The sequence below is a fragment of the Chelon labrosus genome, assembly GCF_963514085.1.
Source record: "Chelon labrosus genome assembly, chromosome: 7".
NCBI classification, from domain to species: domain Eukaryota; kingdom Metazoa; phylum Chordata; class Actinopteri; order Mugiliformes; family Mugilidae; genus Chelon; species Chelon labrosus.
This window is the reverse complement of record NC_140343.1, coordinates 7851768-7865265: the sequence shown is the minus strand read 5'-3', so window position 1 is coordinate 7865265 and position 13498 is coordinate 7851768. Positions and strand designations below refer to the sequence as shown.

Here is a 13498-nt window from a genome sequence, read left to right as displayed (position 1 = left end):
AGATATATGTCAAATATGTATATAAACTACTAAACTATTTATACTGTATACGATACCACTAATAATTCTTGACCTTCTTACATGCAACAAGACCCAAAAATACTTAGACAAACTAGCGCAAGACCTCTACATAATTTTAGCAACTCTTACATAAATTAACTAATCTATAACGCATCATAATCCACAAATTAAAACCAAAACGATGCATAGCTGCCTCCGTCCAGATTCAGTTTTTCAATTTTATTTATATAGCGTCAATTACAATTCAGATTGTCTCAAGACGCTTTACAAAACCCTCGGCCTGAAACCCCAGAGCAAGCCTGATCACACAATAAATAAAATCACTATTAATGAACTGATTTTTTGCTACGGTTCCTTTGTAACTTTAAGAGTTGGCTCCTCAGAACGAAGACAGAGCGCAAACCTGTTAGCTTTAGGTGTAAAATGTGGTGAAGTCATGTCATAGTTGCACAGGAATGTGTTTTTAAAAGTATCTGCACGTACTAATACTGTGCAATAGCTCCAATTTTCAAGATTTTCACGTGCATCTCCTGCATGATGGGTGAGGTTCACAATCTACAGCTCAGTATAAGTTATAAGAAAGAAAGTTTGATATCTGAGCATGTCTCTGCTTTGTTTTTTTTTTGTTTTTTTGAGTTTCTTTTAAGTGCGCCAAATTAAAATTGAAATTAGAAAAACAGTTAGGGGGATGGCAATTTGATATCCTGCTAAAATAATATCCCAACATTGATTTACTCGTGCTCGTTATAAAGCAGACGTCTGCGTGATTGCTTGAAATGTGCTGTAAATGGCTGATGGATCGGTTTTCACGACTTTGAATTCCTCCCGTGTTCGCCTGTTGAGAGAAGGATTGATTTGTGCATTACTGGAAGCAACATTTCTTTCTTTCTTTTTGTTTATTTATTTTTTACACACAAAAGAAAATCACAAATGGAGCCGCTGATTGATGTTGTTCTCTCGTTTGTCTGTGCTTTCAGGAAAGTACGGGCGTCACGCCAGCCTGCCGTTCCTCAGACCTCCCCTCACAACGGCTCTGCTCACGCTGGGAAAAGCACACCAGGTCACAGTAGCACCAGCATCCGTGTGGGATTCTTAAACCTGTGTGTGTGTGTGTGTGTGTGTGTGTGTGTGGATGTGTTTGTTCCAGTAATGCCTGTTTTGTTTTTGCCCTGCAGAGTGCTATGCTCGGTAATGGCCTAGTCCTCCAGAACCTCTTGCACATGCAGCTCGCGCAGCAGCAGCTTCTACACATCAAAGACAAGCGCATCAGCAGCGTAAGATACCTGTGTGTGTGTTTGTGTGTGTGTGTGATGATTTGCATAGGTTAGTGGTAAGAGTTAAACATAGCTGTGGGCATGTGCGTATGTGCCTCTTACATTTTCATCTTCAGCACTTAAAGCATAATGAACCTAACCACCCCGAAATCATGCAAACTAATTGCTGCTTTTCTGCTTAAAGTAAGACCCCGAGGTGTTGAAATCTCCCTCTACATTTGCATATTTTCTTTTAAAATGCCTCTCTTTTATTTATTTGTTTTTATTTGCCGAAGTGAAAGTTAAAAGTCACAGTTACTGATGTTTGGAATATTTGATGAATCCAGACAAGATAAAGCGTATTTGATTTATTTCTGTTTACGGACACTTTTATACATTTTTTTTATTTTTTTCCATTTATTGTTCTTATCTTTTTTTTTTTTCAAAATGATATACTATTGTGTGCATTAGTACAGATGGAAAGAGATGATATACAGTCTGTATATACACTTCTTCTGGATGATATGTTGATATTACTGGAGGTGTACTACACTTTTTCTTTTTCCTCATTTGATTAAATCTTTTCCTCTTTGTTTTTTTAAGGTTGTGCTCCATCTGTAATGCTCTTCCTTCTCCTCTCCCTCCTCTCTCTTCTCTCTTCATCAGGTCTCCAGTCTGCTCGGGGACCCGTCCAGGCTGCTGATGCAGAAAGCGTTGTCTCTGCGGCCCCCAGGGCTTGTGCCGCTTGGGAAAGGCCTCCTGGGAGACTCGCCTACAGGTGAGCAGGATGGTTTACCAGTAATAAACCCTGTAATCGAAGGTATTTGTGTAATAAACGGAAGCCTTCAGTCTTTTTCACTGATGATTTTAATAAAATTTCCACCATCGTCCCAGGGGGTACCGGCTGCACCCCCTGGGACCCATCTGCCTTAGGTTTCTTCCTGTTAAAAGGGAGTTTTTCCTTGCCACCGTCGCCTTCAGGCATGCTCTGGGGGTTTCAGGCCGGGTTTTGTAAAGCGTCTTGAGACGATTTGTATTGTTATTGACGCTATATAAATAAAATTGAATTGATTTTAACATTTAATTAATCGTATTTGTTTTGTTTCGTGCTTTACTTGTGTTACTTGCCCTTCGGGGAGCATCTGTAATCATGCTGCTTGTTTCTGTTTTTTGGGGTAAATCCGTTTTTAAAAACGGTTTCAAAGCAATATGTACTAAATACACCGACAGGAGAAATGAATAACATTGAGACATTTTTGTAACAATTCAGTGTTCTGCTGGGAAACTTTTGGACCTGGCATTCAAGTGGATGTTACTTAGACATGTAGCACCCACCTAGACCAGACCAGGCACCCCCACCCCATAGCAGTGACACTCCTTGATGGCAGCAGCCGTCCCTAGCAGGATGCAGCCTGACACGGACACACACACAAAAACGCCTTTGGAACAACTAAAAAAAAACACCAAGAACAGTACAAGGTGTTGACCTGGCCTCCAAATTCACCAGATCCCAAACTGATCAAGTATCTGTGGGATGATCCACAGAGGCCCCTCCCCTCAACCCATAGGACCCAAAGGCCCCCTACTAACAACATCCTGTTGCCAGACACCACAGGACACCCTCACAAGGCCCATGTCCATTCTCTGATGAGTCACAACTGTTTTGGAGGCACAAGGGAGGTCTACACAATATTAGGAAGGTGGTCATAATTGTCACAAGATGGTCAATGTCATGTACTTTTCCTGTCAGTGGTTTTAATGTCGTCTCTGGTCAGTGCATTTTATCATTTTATTTAGCGTCCATGTAAACGTAGCCAGAGATGATCTAACACATGGATGAGTACATGCATTATTTGATTGAGGACTGTGTTATATACTGATAAACTAAGTTATAAAGTGAAAAATTTGTTGCAAAAGTAGTGTTGGTGCAATTAAAAACCTCACCTTCACACACACGCAAAAAAATAAAAATTCACGTCAGTTACATTTGCCATCACTGACAACATTTAACTTAGAAATCCAGCTGGCAGACCACCATGTGCCTCATTATTTGTATTTTCACAGGTGCTTTTGTGCAATAACTAGTATAAAGAGGACTTTAAACACGGAATAATAAAGTGATATACATGTGTAAAGGGTTAATATCCCTCGGTCACAGTGATGTGGGGTTGTCTCACTAAATATGTCAGAATGCCTCACAGTTGTACACAACTGTACAACACATCCCCAGGAAAAGTTGCAGTTCATTTGCATTTCAAATCTCCAGCTGAGAAAAGCTGCACCTTTTGAAATGGAAATAATATATCATATAGTGTGTGTGTGCGCAAAAAAAACAAACAAAAAAAACAGCGGGTTGTGCATTTGTGTCCATCTTAGCTTGTGTGTACATGTTCGCGGTTGTGTAATGTGAGGCTTTTATCAGTGCCGGTGTCTGCTGGGAATGTTAGCTTAAGGCTTGTTAGAGCTGATTCTTTTATTGTGCTATGGAGGCCATTTGTCACAGTATTATTGGCTTTATAATAAGTGTGAGGGTGCGCGTGTGTGTGTTTTCATGTTTAGTGCGTATGTGCAGCTTTAAATTGTGTCTTTGCATGTGTGTACATATTTGTGTTATTAAACCCTGGAGTGAGCGAAATATTGGGAGTGTGGAGCTAAGTGCTGCGCTGTAAATAAACATGATAAGTGATGATCTATGAGCTGCAAACTCATCCTCAAATATTACAGCTGGCTCTACAGAGACGGTCAGGCTGAGCGCTCAGGTTCCAGCCGTCTGAGTGATTCGTCTCTGTCCAGAGGAGACGGAGACACTGATGGAAATCAGTAAAAGCCATTTCACGTTTATCTGGCGTCTGTCCTCACCTTGCTTTCATTTCCCTTCACTTAATTTCCTTTAGTGTGTTTCTATATGCTGCGTCGTCTTCCTTATCTTTAACTTTTCAACTTTCTTTCATTTCCTTTGCCCTCCTCATGTTTCTGTCCGTCTCTGATCTCCTCTCACAGAGTTGGGACAGGAGTCGGTGCCAGTGTCTACCCACAACGCCGCAGTAGTGGCCACAGCAGCGGGTGTGATGCCGTACCTCCAGGGTCGAGCAGGAGGAGGAGGAGGAGGAGGCGGCGACCAAAACAGCACCCACTCGGTGTCCACGGCCCCTGCTGCTTCCTCCACCTCTTGCCCCTCTTCTTCTTCCTCCTCCATCTCCTACGACAGGCAGCCGGCGCCCCCTGGGACGATGGTGAGCTCGCAGCTGCAGGGACAGAGCTATGCCTTGGGTATAAGTAACTCAGGCCTTGGCCCGCCTCCACCGAAACCCCCTGGAGGAGTTTATGCTTCAACAGGCCAGCACAACAGCTCAGATGGCTGCCCCTTGGCTAGCATGGTGAGAACAGCCAAGAACACATTTGCACACAACCAATAGACTCCAACAGACATCATAACCCCTCTGTCCCTCATCTGCTACATCTCATGTTGTACAGCATCACTCACTGTTTGCCTCCAGATCTGTTCTGAAGCCTGCAAATATTACACAGTTGTAGACGTAAATACTAGGGGTGGGACTCCATTGAAAAAAATGTATCTAATTAATTAGAGGCTTTTCTAATTAATTAATCACGATTAATCACATTTTAATAACAATATTTTCCCCAAAAGGCAACATTTTCTAATTTAAAAGCATTTTAGTTTACGACTGAATCAACTAATAGACACAGACATGAATATCGTAAACCCAAACTCTTTTAATGTCTGGAAAATGCATTTAATTAATTGCAATTAATTTCAAAACAGTAGAAAAATAAAGAAAATATCCCTGGCCAAAACTGAACAGACCTAAAGTTAAAGTGCCATTTTAAGTACCTTTCAGAACAGTATTGACCAGGACTGCTAGCGCTAACAGCTCTGGCAGGTTTCTGTGCTCACTGCAACATGCTTTGCATTTAGATGGCACCATAGGGCTGAAGTGCTTGGGTGGTATGCAAACTTTTTTTTTGTTGCACTATTTGCACAATTTTTATCAAGGCTTCCATCAGGTAGTTTTTTTTTAAATAAAATTTGCCTTCCATCAGTCCTAGCAACGTGCTTTCATCCGATTCCTCCATTTTGGTAGGCGTTAGCCGAGCTCTGACGTGTGCATCAGTGTAATCGGTGTACCAGGACATCATGCACTGACGAAAGTTCTGCGTTGTTTAGAACACAAACGTTAATTTTTTTTGTAATGAATTAATCGGAATTAGCGCGTTAAAGTCCCACCACTAGTAACTACTACTCGGCATCCGTTGCACATTGCAAATTGACTTCATATAATGCTGATTAAGATTGATTAAGATAAGATTATCGCATGGTGAATCTTGATGTCAACCAGCAGTGATTGTTTTGCCACAATTGAATAAGGGAGCAACCGTAGCGAAGGACATGGAGGAGCCTGCAGAAACTAGTGAGGTGGAGAAGTTAAGGTTACAGATGTAACCCAGGTTCTGAGAATTCACTCACTGTCAGGGAGAAAATAGAATAGAATCTGGGAAGTGTTCAAGAAAGTATCCTGTAAAAAAAAAAAAAAAAAACTTGGCTTGTAGAAGACAGATCACAATCTAAAATAAAAAATGACATTGCGGACAAAGATTATCTATCACTCACTGGCGTTTGCTTTGCTTCTTTGGACAATACTGAAAGTAGAGATGGGACTGTGCAACTCTCACTGCCACAGGATGGAGAGAGAGAAGCTCTGCAGTGTAGCAGTGTAAAACTGGTTATTTATTTGACTAATCGATTAGTGCATTTAGTTGCGGCAGACGATGTCGTCATGTTTTAATTTGTACGACTGTGCAGTGGCAGGCCGTGCATTTTCCACCTAGGAGTTCAATGACCTCCAACCTCATTCAAAACACCTCTTGATACAATCGTTATGATGCCACTGCTATAGAAACCATCAACAACGTACGGATATGCAATAAAACAGGAAGTTGCATCATGGACAGGTATCTCATATAGCAAGATGAATGCCATAACTAAAGAGAGAAACTCACTAGAACAATTCAAAAAGTCTCCTCTCACTCACCGCTTCGCTCCGCTTTGCAGCTGTGCACCAGCACCACATATGTCAAATCCAGCAGAAGCATGTCGTCCCAATAAAATATACATAAAAGTTGTAAATATAATTTAATTTACTCACCAGAACTTAATAAACAATTTAGAGTTTTCCTCTGAGCCTGTCAGCCAAGGGTAGTGCTCATAGTTGCTGACTGAAAGTTTTCCCGGCTGGGTCAGGCTACCTAGCTCCAGGATTGGGTGGCCTTTCTTCACAATATCCAGCTTTTCCTTCAAAATCTACCGTGAAAATATCTGGAGGACTAAGAATACATACTTGAAATGTGATTGGTTAAAGGAACAGCGTCATTACAACATATTTCAAGCTTCAGCCGCCTGCAGTTTTAATTGTGAAGGCCCAGGCAGATTTCCTTCACTCCGGCAGCACATGACGGCTGAAATATGATTGGATAAAAGCTCTAATGCAAAGTTACACTGCTGGAACCACCGCAGCTGAGATGCAGACCATAAAGGAATACAATGAAAAGAATAGGCAGTAATTGGTAATAATTTAATAAGATTAATGGGAAAATATTAAAATGTAAGTCAGTGATTTTGATATGGTTTAGGCCAGCAGAGAAGGATTTGCTGGCCTTGACGGCCCACCACTGGATTGTGCATACGTTTTTATATCAACTATGCACATTTATGAACAATTCAAAGTTCAGTAGATTGATTTGAAAGTAAATTAAATTAAAAAACAAAACTGATCCATTAGTAATCTATTAATGTTGGAGTCCTTCTTAAGCTTCTCTGTTTTTTCTACATTTGTACCTATTTCTATCGTGTGCATTTATTCTTCATCTGGTCTTAACTTCATCGAACAAACACACAATCTCAGCCCTGCCTTGAGAAATTCTCATAATGCATCTCTGTCTCGCCCTTATTTTCTCCTGTCTATTCACCTGCATTTCCTCTCTTCACATTCTGAATACCTGTTGGCTTCCGTGCTCCTCTACATCTCCTCGACTAAGCCTGGGTTAAATACAGCCCTGCGACGCTAACGTCTATTATAAGTCAGAACAAAGAGATAATCACAGTTCTGAAGTTCTTAGGGGACTCCAGTCCCAGCGCTGTCTTCACTAAAGCCTGTTTAATGGAGAGAAACTGTAATTAATAGAGGGAACAATCCTCACAGGCCTTCACGGTAGCTCATAAAAGTCTTCTTTAAACCCTTGTGTTATATGTTTTGAACATTTACTTTTGAAGGAAAGAAGCCGGCAGCAAAGGATTTAGTTTTTGACAATCTTCTTAATTCATCTCTCTGTCTCTTCAGGTAAACAGCGGTCAGAGTTCTTTGTTGGGCGATCCTCCTAAAGAAGTCCGCCTGCCCTCTAATCCTTACCTAAACCTGGCCAGTGTAATGCCAGGAGTAGTTCTGCAAGGTGAGCACAGTAACGCATTGACACATGAAGCAATTAAAGTGTGTTTCTGTTCTGTCTCAGACAAATTAAAATGCAATGTGAAAATTTTAAACTGCACAATAATTACAAAAAAGTTACAATGCAAAATTAAAAAAATATATATACAGACATTTTAGTCCTTTTTTTCCATTAGGGGGAAATAAAAGCACATATATTACACAAGAGATTTTATTTATGCACAGAAATGTGGTGAATCACTCCACTAACATAAAGACACTTGCACCTATATTAATAAAAAATAGCACTTAGTGACAAAACTACTGGACTCTGTCCCATGACACTGAAACCTGGGTTCACAAAGATCTAAGATTGCTCCTTTATGTATGGATAACAGCTGTGGTCAGTGTGTATTCACCACATTTACCATTAGCTCCTGCAGAGTTACCTGAACGCTTGCTGTTGATGCACATGTTCAATATGACCCAAATATGCAAATATGCTACTGCGCCAAAACCGAATTTGCAAAGTGTGAAAAATTACATAGAAGATTTTAACTGCAATTTTTCAATAAGAGTAATGCTAACTGATATAGTGAGAGTAATGGACAGAATAAAACACCCAGAACTAAGCTGCAGACAGCAATATGCCAAGATTTTGCTTATTTTTCTGTCTAGAAAGTTCAGGTTGTTCATAAAATGCTTTTGTAGAAGGAGAGTTCATTAAATGTAAACATTTTCACGATGTACTTCTTTGCATTAAAACAAAGACAAAGGGGAAAAATTTGGAGCGGTCATTTTTTATAGGTTTTATGTTACTGGTCTGGCCCCCTTGACATTATATTCGCCTGTATGTGACCCCTGCACTAAAATGAGTTTGACACCCGTGATCTGCAGGAAGCAACATAACTGATATTTTTATTTGGGTACATGCTGAATATATATGTCAACTTCAGGGAAGTACTGTCACTATTTGCATTCGTTTTAATTTAAGCTCTTATGTGAATTTTTGGAGGAACATGAGCAACCAGATCAGTCGGTGTCAGTGTAGTACTACATTTGAACCCACACTGTTGTGACTATTATTATTAAATTTTTTATATATTCTTCCATTGTCGCTCAGGGTCAGTGGGCGGCAAAGCCCAGGCAGGACAGCCTGGCTCTGGGGTGTACGGCAGCTCAGTTGCTCCCGTGGCCTCCCAGAGCGCCGGCTCCTTCTCCCACAGTGCGGCTGCTACCACCACTGCCCCATACAGCACTGATACCTCCGCCGACTACAGCCAATACAACCAGGCCTACACACAGGTACTGCGATGCAAATTAATTATGAAGCATGGAGATGCATGCATGGGTGCGAGTATGCATGTTCACAAATGTGTTGATGGGCCTAAAACGTGTGAGAGAGGGATGAACAGAATAGGTGATAGAGAGAGGGATGGATGGATGGATGGATGGATAGAAAATGAATGGATGGTGAGTGCAGCACTGACAGAGTGAGCTGTAAGTAGGAGAGGCAGGGAGGTGGAAGAGATGAGAATGAGTATGGATATTTGGACAGACAGAATGAGAGTGGATTTGGCAGCGAGCGCTGTGTGTCTCCATCTGTCCCTTCTCCCCTCCTCTCTCCAAACACTCCAACAGTTCACGAAGCTCCCTTACTGGCTGTGTGTCTGCACCTCTTACTTTCTTCCCTTGTCTTTGTCTGTCAGTCGTTTTCTTTCTTTCTTTTTGTTGCCCTTGTCATCCTCTAGCAGTAACTGACATATCTGATATTTGCAACAAGAAGTAAACCCAATTTTAAATGTTAATTACAACCTACCCGTCTAAACAAATGAGTCATGATTAGATAACCAATAAAACAGTCAGTTTAATTTGTCTGGAAAGACGAGACGTAGGAGAGGAACACTGGAGAGCCTTTGGCAAGAACAATAGTTAATAAATAACAAAGGAAGAGAGAGACAGAAAGAAAGGGGCATCCTTCTTTCTGTCTTCCTGCAAAGCCGAGATTATTACTGAGCAAACATGATCTGTCTGTTCCATCCACTCTTTCACCTGATGTTTGCTTGTGTGTATGTGTCACAGGAGGCCATGCAGCAGTGGTACCAGCACTACCAAGCAGCACAAGCTCAGACCTACAGCACAGCTGCTCCACAGGACGGCACAGCTGTAGACTACAGCAAGGAGCACACACAGGTAACACACAACTACTCTCGTTCTTTTTCTCTCTTGCTTGTTTTTTTTTTTTTTTTTTAAATAGTAGAATACATCAATAATTATTCACTGACCCTTCAGAAGGACAAATTTAGCTTCTTAAAGACACTTCATCCAAGTAGCTTCTTCAGTTCCAAAGGGCTGGTGGGGAGTTGAGGTTTAAACAGGAACATCTGTGGGTGTATGGTGCTCTAACGACCCATTATCTGTTAGACCACCATTTGATGGAGAAAGAGGGCAGGGACAAACAGTCCCCACCCACCCACCAACGACAGGTAAGTATCTAGCAAGTTTCTGATGTGTTACAGCATAAACTGAATAAAGCTGGACAACAGAACTGTTCCTTAAAAGTGAAGCCAAAGCAAGTAGAGCTCCCCCTGGTGGCTGGCTGCAGTATAGGTACTAAGCTCCGCCTCCTCCATGTTAGTGGATGGGACTTGGGCCGAACAAAAACACTAAAATACAAGTGTCAATTTTTCTGATAAGTTTTGTTTTAGTTATTTGACTCTGTAGAAACAGGATGTGGCATCATGACGAGCGCCAGTTGCTATGCCAACTGCTCTCATGGTACAGTGAGAATTGGGGAAAAAAATAAACAAGATAATCCAACACTTCCTTGTAACTGGTGGAGGTAGAGCAGAGCGTAGTATTAATTAAATGAATATGCAAGTGAGTCTGGGTTAAGTGTGGGCGGGGCATTGATACTTGCGCAGGCTCTGGCTCTAAAGTCGCAAGATGGCGCCGCCTGTATCCCCGGGAAATTACTGTCAGTTTGGCCAATGCAAGGAGGTGGCGACGCATTGTCCATATTTATCACAGTCACTGGGTAACATCCACAGATGTTGCTATTTTAAACCTCAACTCCCCACTAGTCCTTTAGAATTGAAGAAGCTGCTTGGATGAAACGTCTTCAAGAAACTCTACAAGTCCAGTTGCCTTTTTTGGATACACCATGACCCAGATGACTGAGAACCTTCACAGACCCTGCTCCTCCAGTTATTGCATGCACTGTAAACATGAGAGTGCAAAACACACTAACGCACGGCATCCAAGTATTTAAATCTTTTTTTATATAAACTGCACATAGATTCCTGAATATTTACTTGAAAAGTAAACACTAACCGTTAACCACAACAGCTGTGAAATAAACTTCTTGTGTGTATTTGTGTCCCAGGCTCAAGCAGCTAATACCTATGGGTATTACAGCTCCTACATGCAGGCCGTCAGTCAGTACTACTCCCAACCTGCAGCCGCCAACCAGGCTTACGCCAGCAAGGTACACACAAACAAACGCCTGCACCTTGACAAAGTCTTAACCAGCTGGTCCCGAGCACACACACACTCAGTCCCTGTATCTATCACTTCAGCTATCAGCATGCATCAAAGAGGTTGAAGAGCCCAATATGTGATAAACGTTTTTAGACAAGTTAGCCATTTGCTTCTTTGAATTAGTGATAGCCGGGTACAAATTATTCATTAGAGGCTAAGAGGGGCCCATTCAGATAGCCATGACCTCACTCGCACAAAGTGAGCATATTAAATACAACTGTGCACAAAGTTTGACTAGATTTCTGAGAATCATTTACAGTTTTAAACCCCCAAACCCTGTAGGTTTGGCATTTCTGTATGCTTGTTTCTTTAGAGTGGGTCTTGCTCCACCTGCCAAACTCCATATTTACAAGCAAAGCTCTTTAAAACCAAACCTGAGTCAAACAATTTCCTGGCCTGCAGATGGTGTAACCTATCTGAGCTGCATGCTGGTATTTATATGGAGTTTGTCTACGTGTTTATTTGGAGAGCGTGACCTCTCTCTAAGACACTGATACCCTGTTAGAGGGAACACGTCACTCTGCACCCAGCAGCTGATACCAGCCATCTCCACACACCCGGAGCAGCCAGGTCCAATCTTATCTGCCGCTGGGGGCTATGTATGTGTGTGTGCGTATCCTTGTATTACTTGTGTTATGGGGACATAAGTCTGTTTATACCGTCTGTTTATAGGGGACAGGCTACCTTTTGGGGACAAAAACGCATAAATTATCACATTTTTACATGGGGACCTGGTTTAAGTTGAGAGGAACGTCAGGATCAAGCAAGAAAAAAGCCCCAGAAAGTGTGCAAGGCAATGTAATCTGAAGTGATGGAAATGTGATTGTGTATGAAGTGTTTGTTTGAAGATGTTACCGTGGCTCTTGTTGCGTAGCCGAATTACATTCTGGTCGGCTGAGATCATTTGTGGTAGAGAACCTATTAATATTTTTATTTTTTATTTTTTGAACATGAACTGAACTGAACCCATGTTGACTTGAATTTGTAGAATTCGTTGCCCTGAGAAATGAGAACAACCCCATGCAACACATTTGTGAACATACACGATGAGCGATCCGTCATAGGCACTAATGTGTTTCATAACGGTCACAAGAGGGCACACAGGTTAATCTGAACCATAGGAAGTTTAAAGAAGCCAAAGCAAGTAGAGCTCCCCCTGGTGGCTGGCTGCAGTATAGGTCATAAGCTCCACCTTCTCCATGTTAGTGGGTGGGATTTGGGCCAAACTAAAATACATGTCAAATATTTTTTTTTTTTTTTTCAAGGATGGTTTCTGTCATTTTAGGTAGTTAATATAATGATAATGCATGTTCAAGTGTCAATTTCTTTGATAATTTCTTGGATGATCTTGGATCCGTAAAGCGGTCCCATGTCCATATTTATCCATTCTATGATCTGAACATATCAATGAAAGTATTTCAGTCATTATTCAGTCAAATTAAGAGATGCTTTTAATACTTGTATGTTTTTGCAGTGTGTGAATCATTAAACACGTCCCTGTGTGTTTCCTGTAGGAGGTGGATGTGTGTAAGCCCCTAGGTGTGTCCCTGCACGCGGTCAGCAACGGTGCGGCTCCTGCGCCTGCCGTCCTGCCAGCTGCTGCCGTGCTCCCAGCCTACAGCACCCTGCCTTTAATGCCCGGCTTCCTTGGGGCACCACACCCAGCGGCGGCGGCAGCAGCAGCGGCGGCAGCCACACCATGTCCAGTCACTCACGCACACACTGCCACCACCGACTGGAACACCTACTACTATGTAAGTAGAGAGAAGCTTGGTTATACGGGATATGAAACGTTCAATGCTTTTGTAAGTGCAGTTTTTTAAATGGCAACACACTCTGGCTCAGGTCAAATCCAAATATTTCATTTTGCTGCTAAGCACTGCAGCGGTTCTTCTCCATCTTCTGATATTAATGGTCGGTAGTGGTTGTTTACAGCAGGGATTACAGTTCATCTTAGTGATTTTCTTTCATTCATGTGTGTGTTCTTATTAGTAATAAATATAAGTGCTGACTATTATTTTTTAGTTCTGTGTTATGAGCAGTGGTCAGAACTTTGTCGTTTGCTTTAAAAATTAGATACGGGGAGCAAATTGGGAATCTTTTTATTTTATTTTACTGGAACTGTTTCACAATAAAAGCAAACAAAACACTGGAAGATGGTTTGAGGATGTCAGGGTTGTCTTGAGAGGAAATTCTGAAATAGTAGAGTCTTTATTTGCCACAACAGTTGAGATAAATTTCTTT

At 41.6% G+C, this 13498-nt stretch overlaps 1 protein-coding gene across 1 annotated transcript in view; it reads left to right on the top strand.

The window, feature by feature from the left end:
- The window catches only part of raver2 (ribonucleoprotein, PTB-binding 2), a gene marked incomplete at both ends in the record, with an annotated part of 88484 nt that overhangs the window by 72085 nt on the left and 2901 nt on the right, over positions 1–13498 (top strand). Inside the window, 9 exons of the mRNA XM_084548475.1 lie at positions 999–1081; positions 1197–1295; positions 1941–2052; positions 4275–4651; positions 7631–7739; positions 8838–9019; positions 9797–9907; positions 11100–11201; positions 12769–13008. Coding sequence (XP_084404601.1) covers positions 999–1081; positions 1197–1295; positions 1941–2052; positions 4275–4651; positions 7631–7739; positions 8838–9019; positions 9797–9907; positions 11100–11201; positions 12769–13008 — 1415 coding nt within the window. The remainder of the gene's footprint in view (positions 1–998; positions 1082–1196; positions 1296–1940; positions 2053–4274; positions 4652–7630; positions 7740–8837; positions 9020–9796; positions 9908–11099; positions 11202–12768; positions 13009–13498) is intronic.